General features: G+C 37.6%; 1 protein-coding gene across 1 annotated transcript in view; it reads right to left on the minus strand.

The window, feature by feature from the left end:
- Nucleotides 1-18,202, minus strand: part of LOC128802364 (ras GTPase-activating protein 1-like) — a 160,886-nt gene that overhangs the window by 88,784 nt on the left and 53,900 nt on the right. The window contains exons 7-11 of the mRNA XM_053968686.1: nucleotides 15,472-15,524; nucleotides 14,457-14,607; nucleotides 3,964-4,042; nucleotides 1,614-1,734; nucleotides 1,095-1,128 (exon numbers count right to left, since the gene is read on the minus strand). Of these exons, the coding sequence (XP_053824661.1) occupies nucleotides 1,095-1,128; nucleotides 1,614-1,734; nucleotides 3,964-4,042; nucleotides 14,457-14,607; nucleotides 15,472-15,524 (438 nt within the window). The remainder of the gene's footprint in view (nucleotides 1-1,094; nucleotides 1,129-1,613; nucleotides 1,735-3,963; nucleotides 4,043-14,456; nucleotides 14,608-15,471; nucleotides 15,525-18,202) is intronic.

The raw sequence follows: 18,202 nt of genomic DNA on the forward strand, positions 1-18,202 counted from the left end.
TTCCAGATGGGAGGAGAATGAGGATATGCCTTAGTTTTGGGCTGAAATCCTCTTGTAAGGCTATGGAGAAGAATAGAATTAATACATCAGACTCTTTTACCCTGTAACTCATTAAATGCATTGGGGGGATGTAGCATTCTAACCACAGTCATGAACAGAGGCACCAGTGTTGAAATAAGCAGATGTTGCAGTAGCCGTGATCAAATGAGAAGTTTGAACAGAGAGAAATGAGAGAGATGAGAAACCTTGCCCCAGGAATAGAAGAAGAAGACCTCTGTTCCCAGAGATGGATGAAGAGAACTTTTGCTTTTATGCTAGAACAGCTCATCCTTAAAAATGGCACCCCAATAAGTTGACATGGCCCAGGAACGCAGCTGTGGGATGGCTGCAAGAGATGGGAGGGACTTCACAAATGCAGATTCCCGGGTGGCTGCTATTCATGGAAATTAAAAGCCCTGAGAGAACTCTTTATTGTGGAGAAGTCTCCATGGCATGGCAAGAGAGACTCCTCTCCCTAAGTGAACTGAAGAAAGACTATTTTAGAGGTGGTAAACTGACTGAAAATACCAGGTTTTATTTCTTTATGTTGTCAGGGGAAAGAGGAGTTGGGAGGGAGAAAAAGTGTTTTAAAGGTTTATTCTGGTTTCTTATTGTTTTTTTATTTTAGTTCTGTTAATAAAGTTTTCTTTATACATTTTAAAGTTTGAGCCTGCTTTGCTCCTCCTCCTAAATCCTTATTTCATAGCAGAAAATGAGGAAATAATTTTAGTGGGTGCATTGGCATTGGGCCAGCACTAAACCCACAACATTATTTGGTGCGTTAGGCCAGGAAATCCAAATTGGCGAACCAAAACCAATACACGAAATTGGTGTTTCTGCCTGGTTTCGAACTGAAACAGCCACATTCACTAAGCATATTCATTAATCTCAACAGGATTAAACAAGTGTGTGTGAGCTCTGTTCATATCGGTGAGAAGACTACATCTATATTTTGCAAATAATGTATGACGCTGTAAGCAATCTCATTTATTATGGCTATTTTAAGTAAGAAACAGAATTCTCTTTACATGAGAAATTTATTCCTAAACTCTTACCAACTGATCAGCATAACAAATTGCATCACAATATCTTAAATCAAAATGACTAAAAACCAGAAATGGGAATACGGTATATGCAAATCTGGATCAGAACCATGCCCCAAACATACATATATAAAAAAATTTAACCATTTCAAAAAAAAAAAAGTTAAAAAAGAAGTTAATACCCAGAGATTTATATGTTGAGGTTTGTTGGAAGACAAATTAGATGTACCAGTAAAATGTGGATTTAGCCATTGACTAAAGCAAAAAAAAAAAAAATCACTCATTGTTTAATGTCCACCGAATAAAACTAATAAGGTTCTGAACTAATTAATACATAAACCACAGTACATTTTGGAAAAACATTCAGTCTTAATTTTCAACTCGATTATCATAGATCCACCACAGCCCGTCATAAACAACCTTTTGCTCACTTCAACTTTGCATCTGCTAGTACCACTACTACACAAAATTTGCATACCTATCTGCATTTTTTAGAAAAAAACCCATTTTATAAAATCAAACAGAACTCACTTTTTTTAAGAAGATATCCTTTTTTGACAATATTTTTATAAAAAGCATCCTTTGTTTTGCGACGAATTGTATTGTAGATTTCTTTTCCATTGACTGTATCATTAAACACTTGTTCTTGATGCTGGTAAACAAGGAAGAAATCAACATTTTTTTAAGTGCAGAAATCACTGTGAAACAATTGCATACTATGCAGCTGTAACCAAACTTTTATTGAATGCTACCGATTCCTTATTCTCTCATATATCTTAACAAACCAATATAATTTAATACAATACATTTGGCAGAAATGTAATATAACTATTTCTTGTGGAATTATTAGGCCGCAATTATAATATGAGAAGAAAAGCAAGGTTTAAATACAGACCAATTTTCAAAAAGTGACATCTGTATTTATGTTTTTTAATACTAAATAGCTTTCAACAATTTATGCAAAATTTACACAAATCTTTAAAGGTTCTTTAGCTTCTAACTCTCTTCTACCACGGATTTTGGGACTGAGTAATTAAGGATAAACTCTGAACCAACAAGAATGGTATAGATCACAATAAAAACGGAATTATTAACACACAACTAATGCACAGTTCCTCACTAATCTTATTAGCACTCATATCCTAAATGACTATTATTCTAACAAAAAGCAATAGGAGAAAGTAGAAACAGGACACTGAAAAAGGATAAATTCACATATAAAATGAAGATCTGGAAATGTAGTTACCCAGCTAGAATGGCCAAAAGCCAAGCCAAATTTGACCTTACCAAGTCAGCTGATCAGCAAAAGTTCTTTAGCCATAAGAAAACATGAAAAGCAATACTATCAAGCAGAGAACAGTATCAAGATGAAGTCATATGCACTAGCTCCATACTAAATACTTTACTTTTCTCTCCTCTATTCCATAAGAACCATGGTTTTAAACATGACAAAGGCAAGATGAACAACATTTCAGTAATAGGAATCACAGGGCTGACAATAGAAGCAATATCCAAGTTTATACTAACTCAGTATAATCTCCATAACATATCTATGAAAAAAATAACATACAAAACAACACAGCTATTGAAAAATGTTTTAAAGTAAATTTCAAAATTAGAAACAGGAAGTCTATTAGATTGAAGCAACAGCATGCAAGACTTGTGTTTTTTTTTTTCTTCACAAACAGAGCATGAGAGTATGTGGTAATTACACCACCAATATCTCTTTTTTTAACAAAGGAAAGTCACAATCCAAAAACAATGATAGAGAACAAGGAAAGTTATTGGGTGAAGCTTTTCAAGGATCAGTCTCTGAATTCAAGTTTTCTCACATTTGTCTCAAACACACTGAAGAGCATGAGTTAATAGAAGCAGAAAACTGGGAAGCATTGATGACAAGTCAGCAAAAAAAAAAAAAAAAACAAGCAGTCAGAATAATAAGGTATAAGTCTAATAATACAAGATAAAATTTGCTCTTGTTGATACTTTCCAATAGCAAACAATATAATACAATGTGGGTACGGTAATGACACAGCTAACGTTCTAGGATATGACACAGATAACCTTCTGCAATCTGGTAAACACTCACAGAAAAAAGGAATTACTAATGACATCATATTCTGAGCTGTTCTGGTTCATTACATTCAAGAAACACAAACTCACACTGGAATACAGTGGTAGTAGGGCAACTACAAGAATCTTATGAAGAGACAAAACCAGATTTTGGTATGCTCATCTTAGTGAGCCGACTAAAGTATAATACAAAAAAATGCCTTTGAATTAATATAGTAGATCTAACAAAGGGGTAACTATTTAGCTTAGAAATTAAAATCAAATTTCTAACCATCAAAACAGGAAATTTGAAGAATATATAGGGAGAAAGGATAAAAATATACTTTTGAACTAGTTATAACTTTATGAAAAACTAGACAATATAGTTTGTTTATTATCAGTGGTCTCTTAGGATGAATTTATGCTACAGGGCAACAATGTTCTTGAACACACCCTGTAATCCTGGCCCCTTGATCATCTCTGAAGCTTTTCTGTTCATATAGATTTTCTCTGAGGGAAGAAAGATACTAGACACAAAAGAATAGAGAGCAGCCTAGTTCAGGGACCAGAGTTAAGGGGACAAGATGGAGCATTTACACCCCAGAGCACAGACAAATCTTATAACTTCTGTTTACTACAAGCCAATAGATAAACTAATGCATATGAAAATAAAATGAAAGAAACACACAAACTCAAAACAAAAATTCAGGAGGGGATGATGCTGTTTAACTACAATGGATACCTCTGCAGTAATTCAGTTCCTATATTATAAATATTTGAAGACTAAGTCAATACCTTCAATAATAAGCACTCAGAGATGAAGTTTTACCTGCATTGGAACAGGATCTTCAAGGTAATATCCTTCAACAATCTGTTCTTTCCTATAATGTTCAATGATCTCTGCAATACTGTTCAAATAAGAAAAATAATATTTAAATGTTAAATAAATTCATTTTTCCTCTGTATGAGACATGCAATCACACTACATTTCCTCACAGATTTATAATAAAAATCAAATGTTAAACATCATAATCTCATCTTCAGCAATGACAATCTACTAATAAATACATTGAAGTCAAGAAAATTCACAGAACTGTATTTATTTATTCTAAACTTCACAGAATATTTTCAATCAGTTGTTGAAAATGCATGTATTGAGTATGTCTGGGATGGAGTTAACTTTCCCCACAGCAGTCCTCACAGTGCTGTGCTCTGTATTTTTAGCGAGAAAGATGTTGATAAACAACCAGTTTTGGTTACTGCTGAGCAGTGCTTCCACAGCATCAAGGCTGTCTCTCCAAACCCATTCCTCAAAAGCCAGTAGGCTGGGGGTGGGCAAGACTTTGGAAGGGGACATAGCCAGGAAAGCTAACCCAACCTGACCAAAGGGATATCCCATACTGTATGATGTGCTCAGCAATAAAAGATAAGAGAAGGGGGGGTGAGGGTGGGGGGAGGGGGGGAGGGCATTAGTTATTAAGACATTTGTCTTCCAAAGCAACCATTATGCATACTGTGAAAAACGCCATTCACTTGTGTTAAAATTTTAGAAGTTTAATAGTAATGAAAATAGTAATGAAAATTAGGATAATAAGAGACAATAAAAAGCAAAGAATTACAGATGTCCGGGTGCCTTGCACTCTGCCACAAAGCACACCTTGCTAACAAAGGATTTCCCCTTAAAAGCAATAGCCTATTGCATATTCATATATCTCATACATGATTCAAACATTCCTTTCAAACTGGGGTGTTTCTGCTTAATTTTAGCTTCCCCCCTTCATCCTGTAAATCAATCTTCTTCAGATCCTCGAAGTCTGAGTGTTCCCAATAAGGAGGCAATAATTCTTGGAATCTTGGTGTCTTGTTGCTGTTATCTATATCTAAATAGGATAATGTGAAGAATTTCTTGATTATCTTTTCCATTCCTTGCACTAGTTACAAAAAGTATCTTACATCACATAGTTTCTATTTTAATATTATGCTATAGCCTAAAAACTATATTTACCACACTACTTAAAAGAGAATACAGCACTACTTAAAAGAGATTAATACAGCATACCTTTCCAACATAACACATATAGTATTCATTTTAATATTTGTGAAGAGCCAATCATATAATATGCATTTTTCACACATACTGAGACCCTACTTGCCAGCAAGTATCTGAACATCACTTACTCATGGGAAGAAGAGAAAAAAAAAATCTTGTTTTTCCTTTGCTTCCCCGTGCAGCCTTTTCTTTGTTAAATTGCCTTTTTCTTGACCCACAAGTTTTTCACCTTATTTTTCTCCCAGTCCCACTGAGGGGGCTGGGGGCCGAGAAGGAGTCTTGGTGGGCACATGGCAACCAGACAAGGTCAACCCACCACAATGCCAAATGAGTACACTACCTTTTCCACATTCAAGTAACACATGTGCATTTCTCAGCTCTCCAAACAGGCTGAAAATTGCTATTTTATTGGTAATAATTTTCAAAGTCCTAGAGTAACTAAGGAAGGGGAATGGAAGATATTTCAAACTGTGGAAATCAAGTTTTTTCTAGGAAGACGGGAATGGGAAATAAAAAAAAGTTTTGTAACACGGACTATGCAGATTGTACTTCAAATCACTGAACCATCGTGTTAAATTAAATACCCAGTCAGTAACATGTTTCTATGGGTAAGCTTACATTTTAATTACCAAAGTCAGGTTTAAATTCTATTTTGAAGGATCAGGAAAGAAGTAGTGACAGACACAATCTAAAATTCAATATATCTTTGAATTGCTCTTATTTTTGCAGTCATTGAAAGTTACATTGTAATAAAGAGAAGTTAACATCAACACAGATGAAGCATTCATATATGAAATATAAATCTGAAGATAAGAAGGTAATTCAGAAGAGAACAAAAACATACATTATGTGTTTTCTCATTTCATATAGACTGTTAGCTGTATGTGCAAATGTAATCAAAAAGGCACACATGATAGATCTTTGGCCTATTACAACTGGAAAAAAAATATTGAAAGGAAAAATATAGGATACTATAAAACTGATCATAAAAACAATCATAAAATACTTGTAACTAAAACAATAGAAAAATCTATTTGCTTTTTCTCAATGTCATTCTTCTAAAGCTATGAACTAGTGTATACACATTAAGCTAAAAATGTTCACAGGAAGATTAGTTGTTTTTTCAACTTTGTAATGACTTGAATTTCTCAATATTACTAAACCCCAAATAAATTTAAATTTTTATTGATATGCAACATGCATATGCCATTTTCACCATGAAAATTTAAGCTTTACTACACTGCATAAAATAATCACTCACTGTACTTTGCATGTTGAACAGCTATTGCCCTCTTCTCCCCCACACACTCAACTCAGATGGTCATTATCTATTGTCACCACCGAAGCAGTCCAAATGACTAAACAAACCAAACATTACAAACAGAAAGATACTACATATGATCAAATACACTTGAGAATGAATTTGCAAGTCATCGAAGTTATCTAACGTAAAATACAAAGCATGAGATGGAACAGACCACAAAAAGAATCAAGGTGACAGGAAAATAGTATTTATAAAAATTTTCAGCATCTGACAGCAACAAAATCCTACTTAGACAAAATACATAAAGGAAGGTATAAATAAGCATGAATTTATAAATATGAATGATTAAACTTGGTTTGATATGGAGAAATAAATATGAGTCTCAATACTACACTACAGTTACATTAGTAATTGTAAAATGTTTAGCATAGTTTATTAGGCTGCTCAGACCCTAGCTATTTGGATAATTTTAAAAGCATCTCATCATAATAAGTAGTATCAGTCTTTTAATACTTAATGGGTGAATTAAGAGTTATTCCAATGGCTGATGATAAGGACATTAGAACAGAACAGCATTTTACTCTGATAAGGACAATAGAACAGAACAGCACAGCCTTGGAGAAACAGATAAAGAATGTAACTTAGGCAAACAAAAGTAATGCAAAATGCAAGCAGGATGCCAGCTCAGCTCTGCAAGGCTGACAAAGCAAAAGTTATGCAAAACAACAATACTGCGCTTACTCTAAAGCAGGGCTCAAGTAACAGCCACCTAAAAAGGACACCGGATGTTGAAGACTACTGAAGAAGCATATAAGGACTTCTGAAAAGGGGTGTGACTATGCAAAATAAAGCCAAGGAAGTGGGGATAGCTAATGAATATGTAATACATATACATCAAGTAAGCAGGGATAACTAATGAATATGTAATCAGTGTATATGATAAAAACTCTGTTCACTTGATGCTCAGGGCAGTCGATTAGAGGAAGGATCCTCTGAGTCACCAGCATGCTGCAATAAAGAATGCCTACTTTCTAATACTCAAAACTGTTAGAAAGTTTCTATCTGGCTGATTTTGGAATCACTGACATTTCAAATAGTGAAGAATCCAGAAAACAGAACACTACATCGTTAAATTATAAGGAAAAAGACATTAACATGTTAATACATATTATGCCCATATTGTTCAGCCTAACAAAACATGGATTAATCTATCAGTTAAAATAAAAAAGTCTTCCAACAACTCCAGTCATCATCTAGTCTGAAAATTGTTTCATCTCTCAAATTAAAGATAATTTGAAAGCTTGTTCAATCTATAACTGTTAGGTCAATATTTCTTATGTTCTACTTTGACATGGAATCAACAGATACACCACTCTGTGCTGCTGCCCCCCTTCTAAATGTTTCAAGTTTTTGGAAAACTCTCTTAGGAAAGTGAGATTTCAGAAAGAAAACAGAATGAGAGGACAAAGTGGCATGAGATATGTGGTAGGATAGATATGCCTATCCTACTCCACCTTCTAAAATCAGAAGTGAAACTTTAAAATTGCTACCTTACATTCAAATATCATTTTACTTCACAGGTAGTTTGCATATCCAGACATGGGACTGGAAGTTCCACAACCTGTATAAGCAATACTACATTTCTGCCTATACTCCAAAAGCAAGCACAGGTAGCATTTTCCTCAGTCTTCCCTGTAAGAGGAAGAGGCTTTAGATGAAACAGGTGAACTCAAGACATCTGGCTCCAGGACTGGTGCCTCTACCAGAATATTGCTTTTTAAAACCATGGAAAGTCTGAGACACAAGGTATGCTGGGACCTGACATGATCCATCTATCCTGACAGGGGAAACGCTTCCTCGTTCATAAACTCACAGGACTGATTGAGAGGGATTTAAACTACAATCAGTGTAGGAAGGGGACACCAACAGGAGAGCTGAAGGTAAGCCAAGGGTTGTCATGGTGTCACCTGAGGGTGGCAATGCTAATGGGAACATTTATGCTGTTCTGGGGAGCACTGAAGGCTTAGAAGCACATCTATATGCTTGTACACCAACACATGCAGTATGAGAAACAAATAGGATGAACTGGAAGTGTTGGTCAGTTCCGAGAGTGACAATATCATTGATATTCGTGAGACTTGGTGGAACAAGTCCCACAGCTGGAGTGCTGGAATGATGGGCTACAGGCTATTCAGGAGGGATAGGCAGAGCAGGCAAGGTGGAGGAGTTGCACTGTATGTAAGGGAGAGATGCAACTGTACAGTCCTTACAGTTAACAATAATGTGGCTGAGAGACTCTGGGTGAGGATTTGGGGGATGGAAAACAGCAGCTGTCAGAATAGGTGTCTACTATCGATCTCCCAGCCAGGATGATAGCACTGATGAGTTATTCCATAGGCAATTAGGAGAAATCTTTGGATCAGTAGCCCTTATCCTTATGGGAGTTTTCTACTTCCCTGACATCAACTGGGGATATCATATTGCTGTGACAATTAACTCTAGGAAATTCCTAAAGTTTGTAGGAGATAACTTCTTGTCACAGGTACTCAGTGAGCCAACTAGGAATGATGTCATCCTAGACTTATTGTTTGCAAACAGAGGACTCGTGAGATATGATGGTAGGTGGCTGTCATGGCCACAGTGATCATGAAATGGTTGAGTTTAAACTTTTCAGTATAATGAGAAAAAAGAACAGCAGGGTTGCTACCCTGGACTTCAAGAGAGAAAACTTTAGGCTATTCAGGGAGCTACTTAGCAGTGTCCCCTGGGGATCTGCTTTTGAGGGCTTAGGGGTCCATGAGTACTGTCTGGTCTTTAAGAACCACCTTTTAAAGCACAGGAATAGGCAATTCCAGTGTGTCACAAGTCAAGCAAATGGGACAGAAGACCAGCTTGGCTGAACAAGGAACTTCTTGTCAAGCTCAGAGGGAAAAAAATTGTATGATCTCTGGAACTGAGGTCAAGCTTCACAGAAAAATTACAGAGCCCTTGTTTGCATATGAAGGGAAAAGACATCGAAGGCCAAAGCTCAACTAGTGTGTAAACTCTGTCTGGAGAGCAGCCCTGCAGAAAGGGATCTGGGGCTGCTGGTTGACAGCAGGCTCAATTGGAGGCAGCAGTGAGCCCTGGCAGCCAAGAGAGCAAACCACATCCTGGGGTGCATCAAGCACAGCATAACCAGCCAGTTAAAAGAGGTGACTATCCCTCTGTATTTAGCATTGGAGCGGCCTCACCTTGAGTATTGTGTGCAGTTCTGGGCCCCACCATTTAAGAAGGATGTGAAGGTCCTTGAATGCATCTAGAGAAGGGCAACAAAGCTGGTGAAGGAGTCCTATGAGGAGCAACTGAGGACACTGGGTTTGTTTGTTTGGAGAAAAGGAGGCTGAGGGGTGACCTCATTGCTCTCTACAGTTTCCTGAGGAGCGGAAGTGGAGAGGGAGGTGCTGAGCTCTTCTCCCTGGGATCCAGTGATATGTTTTCTCCTCAAGCCAGGTCTTCTGAGCTCTCAGAGGACTTATCACCCCCGAGATAGCTCAGCTACCTCAAATGGCATAAAATTAGCAGGATGGCTTCTGAGGTAGTGTTGGAAACAGAAAAGTTTTATTAAAAGGCAAAATAACAAAGCTCTTACAGAGAAAACCCAAGCCAGGGGCAAGAGGTTCTTGCTCCTGCTAAAAACACCCCACAAAAGCAATTATTTCTTTTGTTCTCTTCTTTTTCTAGTGAATTACCTAGGCGGGACCTTTTGGCTTCTGTGCAGTTGGCAGCCCTAGGTTTGAGGTGAAGTCCCAAAGGTCCTATGAAGTGTCTTTTTACCAAATTGAGGAAAGAAACTTCTGGGTTTTTTTCCTTTTTAAGGAGACAAATTATAATTTGGCCACTCTGTCAACAGGGGGCACATTCTTACAATCCAGTGACAGGACATGTGGGAATGGTTCAAAGTTGTGCCAGGGCAGGTTGCAACTTGACATTAGGAAACATTTCTTTATCCAGAATGTGGTCAAACAGTGGAACAGGCTTTTCCCAGAGAGGTGGTTGATGTCCCATGCCTGTCTGTGGACAATGCCCTTAGTAATATGTTTTAACTTTTGGTCAGTCCAGGACTAGATAATCATTGTAGGTCCCTTCCAATTGGAACAAATAAACAAAAAAATCCTAACAACCCCACTCACCCAAAAAAACCCAAATCCCAAAACCTACCCCAAAACAAAAAAAAAAAACCAAAAAAAACCCCACACCCTCCCATAACAAAACCACATAATAAACAAAAACAAAAGAAACCCAACTGTAAAACATGGAATCTATTCACAGAACAGCTGAGGTTGCAAGGGACCTCTAAGATCACCTAGTTCAAGTCCCCATTTCAAAGAAGGTATAACAGATTGCTTAGAACCTTGTTCAGCAATGTTCTGAGTATCTTTAAAGATGGGGACGCTACAAGCTCTTTGGGTATTCTCTTCCAGTATTTGATCACCATCACACTGGCCACCACTACAAAGAGTTTCTGTCTCTCTTCTTTGCTCCCTCCCTATCAGGAATTTATACAGAGTGATAAGATTCACCACCACCACCTTCTCTTCTCAAAGCTGAACAGTCCCAGCTCTCTCCACTTATCCTCAAACGACAGATACTCTAATCCATCATCTTCATGGCCCTTTTCTAGAAGCCTACAACACCTGGACTCAGTATTCTCAAGCAGTCGCCCATCCAGTATTAACTGGGCCCAAAGCTGCTTAGCTTCCAAGATGAAATGAAACAGAGTATGTTCAGGATGGTGTGGCCACAGGCTAGTAAGCATATATTTTCTGTTTGAGATTTCATGATATGCAGTTAGTAAAATCATATCTCCTCCTGTCCCACCATCATGCCCCTTGCCCCCCAACCGACTTTGACAATTTTTACATGAAAAAGTAGACATTCATAGAATCATTTAGGTTGGAAAAGACTTCTAAGATAATCAAGTCCAACCATTAACCCAGCACTGACAAGTCCACCACTAAACCATGTCCCTAAGTACCACATCTACACAGCTTTTAAATCCTTCCAGGGATGGTCACTCCACCACTGCCCTGGGAAGCCCTTTCTAATGCTTGACAACTCTTTTGGTGAAGAAATTTTTCCTGATATTCAATCCAAACCTCCCCTGGCACAACTTGAGGCAATTTCCTCTAGCCCTATTGCTTGTTATTTGGGAGAAGAGACCAACACCCACCTTGCTAAAATCTTCTTTCAGGGAGTTGTAGAAAGCAATAAGGTCTCCCCTGATCCTCTTTTTCTCCAGGCTAAACCTCCATTTCCTCAGCCACTCCTCATAAGACTTGTGCTCCAGAGCCCTCCACAGCTTCGTTGCCCTTCTCTGGACACGCTCCAGCACATCAATATGTGTCTTGTAGTGAGGGGCCCAGAACTGAACACAGTATCCAAGGTGTGGCCTCATTAGTGATAAGTACCCCAGTAGTCACCTATCTTGTCCATGCAATAAACATAAAGATCACAAAAGTTACATGTTTTACTGAAGTCCATGGAAAAATACTATTTCAATATCTAGTCAAAATAATTCACTCAATATGTATTTCACATTTACTATATATTAGGACCTTCAAATAGACAACTGAAAGACTACAGACTGTCTGTTTTGTAGAGATGATATAAGAAATAAGGAAAGCAAATCTCCATATGAGTGTAAATATGGTCTGTTAGTTATATTCATCAAAAGAAGTTTTGAGCAATTTATATGCAGAATAGTGGGTGAACATACAAATGGAGAAGGCTAGTAGAAAAAGTAGTCTTCCTATGCCTGACAGAACACTAGATTCCCAAGATGTACCCAGGAATTTTTTGCCATGATCACCCAAAATAACGTTGGCTGGCTTTTGGAATATAGTCTGATACATAGCATTGCTTATATTGGTTTCAGTCCCATGTCTGGATATTTACATTACCTGGAAAATAAAACATCAGTCAGCTTTTGAGTTGGTTTCTTAACTACTCTTCAGGCTGTTACTTTTTTATGGAAAACTTTGTTCTATAATTTTTGTGACTATAATTGTAATCAACACTCTGCAAAAGAATATTGGCTTTATTTTATCCATTTTTTTAATCCCACTTAAAATCACTAAAGCATCAAGAGAAGAATATTCAAGAGAAACAACACTACTTCTAAGGATGATTTTTTAAAGTTCCAGTCTAATACTAGTATCGGATTTAAAGCAGATACCTTCAGAGCATTTAAAGAAATAGTTTATAAAAAAGATCAATGAAAACTGTTTAACACATGCATTTAAAGAAGCAGCACATCTTCAACCTCTAGTTTTTCACCTTGAAGACAAACTCTACATTTTTGATGAAGAATAAACACAGATATTCTTTCTGCCCCAAGAAATGCTCATAAATAATTTCATTATCTTGCAGAAACTCATACTTCCTATATTTACGTTCTGAATTTAATGCCATTTGATGCTTTTCAGCAACTTCTGACTGTTTCATACAACAATCCACCTTAGTCTTCACATATTTAAAGACTTCCTTCTTCCAGGGTCCATAACAAATAAACCAGTACAAGAATTAAGAAGCCCACAGAAAGCTATTCCTTTTTTTTCTGCTTCTCATTTATTGCCCTCTGCAGTATATCTTATGGTAAATAATTTGGGGCAGTTATCACCTCCATTTTGCATCATTATCCTGCATGTTTGAACTTTCAAGAAGTCTATCAACTGTCAGTAAATATGAATTGGACAGAATTTGAGCCTAAGAGTATATTAGTAATTCTCTAAAACATTCAACTAAAACTAGGAGTCTTTCAAAGTCAAGTAGTTCTCTCACACTGAGGAAGATCTTTGCAACCTAGGTACCAAAATATTCAAAAAGCCCTCTAAAAGCATATTATCATAACTTAGTGGTGCTTAATCTTTTCATCTTCTTTTCCATCCAATGTCAAGGAAAGAATCTTCTCTAGTGAATCCAGCAGTGGGAAGTAATAACTTATTGCAGTAAGTTTCTGGAGCTATACTCTCTAATACTGTGAAGTCATTTGAGACTAATAAGACTTCCACTAATTTGCTAATTAGTTTGACATCACCTAGAGTGTTTGAAGTCTATCATTCTCCCAATACGCTATGTAACTAGAGAATGGGCAAAAGAGGATTTACCTTCAAAGGCTGACACTGAAGCTAGCTTGATTTTCAATGAGGATGTCTGGAGGCCAGACTGATTAATGTAGAAGATACTCAAGCAGTCTGTGTGTGGGATATATATAGGTTAATAAGGTTCCAATTGCTTAGTCTCAAACCATTGTCCATTTGAAATCATATGAAGAAGTCCACTGAATTTCATAGTTAGGAGACCTCAACATTTTCTCAGACACAACAGTTGCTGGATCTCTACCCACTCAGAAGCCAAGCTGGAATTGAGAGAAATTCTCTATTGGGATGAAGAATGCCCTGGTTCTAGGTGATCAAATCTAGAAAATTTCTGATCATGTGACAGGCAATGACCTCAGTTAAGAGAGAAAGGTGAGCTTTCACTATCTGCACTTCTGACCAAAATATTCAGATATTTTAAGGTGATTAATTTAATGACTTTTTTCAACAATAAAGGTAATTTTCCCCTTTGTTATCAATACCCATTTCTATTGTTTATACTTTAAAATCCCTACTGTCTCCAATAAAACTAATATTTTCATTTTCCCCTTTCATATACACAAAACTCCTTATTACAAATTGTAGTTTCCAAGACAACGCAGCATTCTCCTAATTACATGTCATAATCCAATGTATAGGGTAAAGAAAATAATTTACAGGAGAAAAATACTTCAAAATAAACAAGTTACACCTAAGCTTTTGAAGACTTTTAGAATGTACTTAGTTACAACTAACTATTAAGCTAGTTAAAACTCCTAGTATATCCTTCAGAAACACTGAAACTTCGTGATCATATCAGTAAGTTATCAGCAATATGTTATACAAGTTCCTTACAGAACTGTAAAATACACACAACTATTAAAACTTACCTATTATAATATCTGCCTCCCATCATAAACTGATTGCTTGATGTTGGACATATTTTAAAACGTTGAATATTTTCACTGGTCCGAAAATAAAGTGAATAATCACCAGGTGTATTATCTGAAGGCCGCACAAGAAAACTGCACACCTGACCAACTGAAAAGATATAATAATACAGCATTATTAACTGTTACTTAGTGTCACTTATGAGTTTTTAACAAAGCTCTTTCTGTACAAATTAGCAAGAATTGCACACTTAAAGGATAAAGTCTGATCTGAGTTCCAACAGTGATCCCTGTTCTTCCCCCAAAAAGGATGAAGTAGTACTAAACTGCCAAAGTTAATGCCAAATAATTCGGCTGTAGGTGACAACCTATCCCAAACTTTTGTCACCTCTTTACAAGAGCATATGGTGTGCATATGAGTTTTGACAATATTTTCAAAAAAACAAAATATTTTTGTTCTCATATTTAAGGTATGTTATTTGACAGTATGAGTCTGAAATCTTGATGTTTTCATTTTAAAAATTATTTCCTCTATGAGGAGACTAAAGTTTAATACATTCTCCCATAAGTATATAACAGCATCAAGCCTTCCAGAGTTCAAGAAGTGTTTGGACAACACTCTCAGGCACATGGTGATTCTTGGGGGATGGTTCTGTGCAGTGCCAGGAGTTGGACTCAATGATCCTTGTGGGTCCCTTCCAACTCAGAATATTCTGTGATTCTATGAACAGTATTTTTTCCTCAGTATTTTAATGAAGCCCAAGATATATTTATGTATATTACAAAAATTTTTTGAAAATTAGCTATTTCAATCAGAATTCTGAAACTAACTTTACTTGAGAACGTTAAAAAAAAACCCTCAATGCTCAGCCATGAGGTTTTTTCCAATATAGTAGCAACCACAGATCTGATGCTCATATGTTCATACAGAAGAAAAAACGGGTTTTCCTGCAGTCTCAAAGGATTAATTTGTCTCATTCCCCTACCACTGAATTTCCATCTGAAATAAAAGTACCTGTCATCAGCAAATTGTAAGCTTCTTGTTTGGAGATCTTCCCATGGAACCATCTGAAAGATAAAGAGAAAAATTAGAAAGCAAGACTATCAGCTCTCTTTTTTAGTAGGTGTGACATCTAAGGCGCTGACATCTATGAATTAATCTCTGGTACATATGAATGAATTTTTGTTTAAAAAAATCTAGTAAATACAGATTATATAAGCAACTCTTATGTTATTCAGCAATTCTGTTTTTCTACCAACAGAATGAAAAATAAATATCTACATCTATATAAACTTATTTGAGTACAGGTGTCCAGCACAAAGCAGATGTTCAAATCCAAATGTGTTTAGAAATTAAAGGCATTGTTTGAATGCTAGATAATGACAGGCATATTTGAAGCCAGTCTCAGAAAGCAATTTATTTGAAACATGAAATACAAAGCCCAAGGACATTAATGAAAGTTAAATACTATACAGAATAACTAAAACTGAATTTCGCTAGAAGCTGAGGAAACGAACTCCAGCTTTATTAACTACTGAATAAGAATCGCTTTAGTTTCCTTTGTCAGATCATCATCCAAAAAAAAAAAAAAAATACAGCAATCTATCCAGTCTTAACCTGACACCAATGATTTTAGGAAACAGCTTGATGTTGCACAGGTATTCAGTTTACATGTGACATACCACATGCTACATCTTGAGAGCTCATCCTGTCTTTTAAAGGAAAGCTAGAAATAGGGCCTTTCATTGCAGAGTGGATATGCACATGCATGCATGTTTAAGTGTGTCATTAGTAACAAAGGGGTCTGGGAAGGCTGGACATACTTTAAGATGGAAATGGTAAAGGTGCAAGAGCAGGCTGTCCCTGTGTGTCTAAAGACAAGCTATCAGAGAAGAAAACTGGCCTGGTTCAACAGGGAGCTTTCACAGGAACTCAGGTAAAAAAAAGTGAGTTTATGACCTTCGGAAGAAGGGGCAGGCAACTCAGGAAGAGTACAAGGATGTTGTTAGGTCATGCAGAGGGAATTAGAAAGACAAAAGCCCAGCTGGAATTCAATCTGGCAACTGTCATAAAAGACAATTAAAAATATTTTTACAAATGCATTAACAACAAAAGGAGGGCCAAGGAAAATATCCATCTTTTATTGGATGTGGGGGGAAGGATGGGATGGACACATTGTTCCCAAGGATGAGGAAAAGGCTGAGGTACTTAATATCTTCTTTGCCTAAGTCCTTAACAAAGACTGGTTATCCTCAGGGTACCCAGCCCCCTGAGCTGGTAGACAGAGGTGGGAAGCAGAATAGATTCCCTGCAACCCAGAAGGAAGCAGTTAGTGACCTGCTGAGCCACTTAAACACTCACAAGTCTATGGGGCCTGATGGGATTCACCTGAGGGTACTGAGGGAGCTGGTGGAAGAGCTTCCTAAAATGCCCTCCATTATTTAACATCAGTCCTGGTGAACCATGGAGGTCCCAGATGACTGGAGGTTGGTCAATGTGATGCCAATCTACAAGAGGATCCAGGGAACTACAGGCCTGTCAGCCTGACTAACATCATCTGGAGTGCCATCACACAGCTCATGCAGAAAAAACAGGTGATCAGGCCCAGCCAACATGGGTTTAGGAAAGGCAGGTCCTGCTTGACCAATGTGATCTGCTTCTCTGACCAGGTGACCTGCCTGGTGGATGAGGGGAAGGCTGTGGATATTGTCTACCTGGACTTCAGCAAAGCCTTTGATACTGTCTCCAACTGCATTCTCCTGGAGAGGCTGAAGCCCATGGCTTGGACAGGTACCCTCTGATGGGAAAAAAACTGACTGGATGGCCAGGCCCAGAGAGTGGTGGTGAATGGTGCTACAGCCAGTTTGTATCTGGTCACTAGTGGTGTTCCCCAAGGCTCAGTGCTGGGGCCAGTCCTGTTTAATATCTTTATTTATAATCTGGATGGGAGGATCAAGTGCAGCCTCAGTAAGTTTGCAGACTACACTGAGTTGGGTGGGAGTGTTGATCTGCTGGAGGCTAGGAAGGCTCTGCAGAGGGATCTGGACATGCTGGATCAATGCGCCAAGACCAACAGTATGAGGTTCAACAATGCCAAGTGCCAGGTCACTGCACTTGGGTCAAAACAACCTCATGCAGCGCTACGGCCTGGGTTGACATCTGGCTGAACATGAGCTAGCGTGTGCCCAGGTGGCCAAGAAGGCCAATGACATCCTGGCCTATATAAAAAATAGTGTAGCCAGCAGGACCAGGGTAGTGATTTGCCTCCCTGTACTCATGTAATGGTTTGACACTGGCGCAATGTTAGCGCTCTTATGAAAATACACTTTCTTAAATAAATGCTGTGAGATGTTATCAGGAACAGAGTAGAGCCAGCCTAAGCTTAATAACAAAGGAAAATAACTTTATTAAACTACTACTACTATAGAAGACACATACACTAAATCTAGGATGAGGACTCTCTAAAACACCCCTCCTTTTCTTAATTTTTAAAATAATTACTATGAAACATTACTTGGGATTCTTGATCAAACTACCTTTTAGATAATTAATATTCAGTCTATTAAGGGAGACAGGAGTTTCTCTTGCGCCATAGACACCCCCCCCCCGCCAAGGAAACACAGTTGCCACCTCCTGTGTTTCCATGTCACACATGGTAACCGCCTGGAGAAAATCTGCTAGTGTGACACTCTCCTTTCCATGTCACAGTGCTCTCACCACTGTGCATGGTCAGACTGCCCATAGG

This window comes from Vidua chalybeata, chromosome W (assembly GCF_026979565.1).
Source record: "Vidua chalybeata isolate OUT-0048 chromosome W, bVidCha1 merged haplotype, whole genome shotgun sequence".
NCBI lineage: Eukaryota > Metazoa > Chordata > Aves > Passeriformes > Viduidae > Vidua > Vidua chalybeata.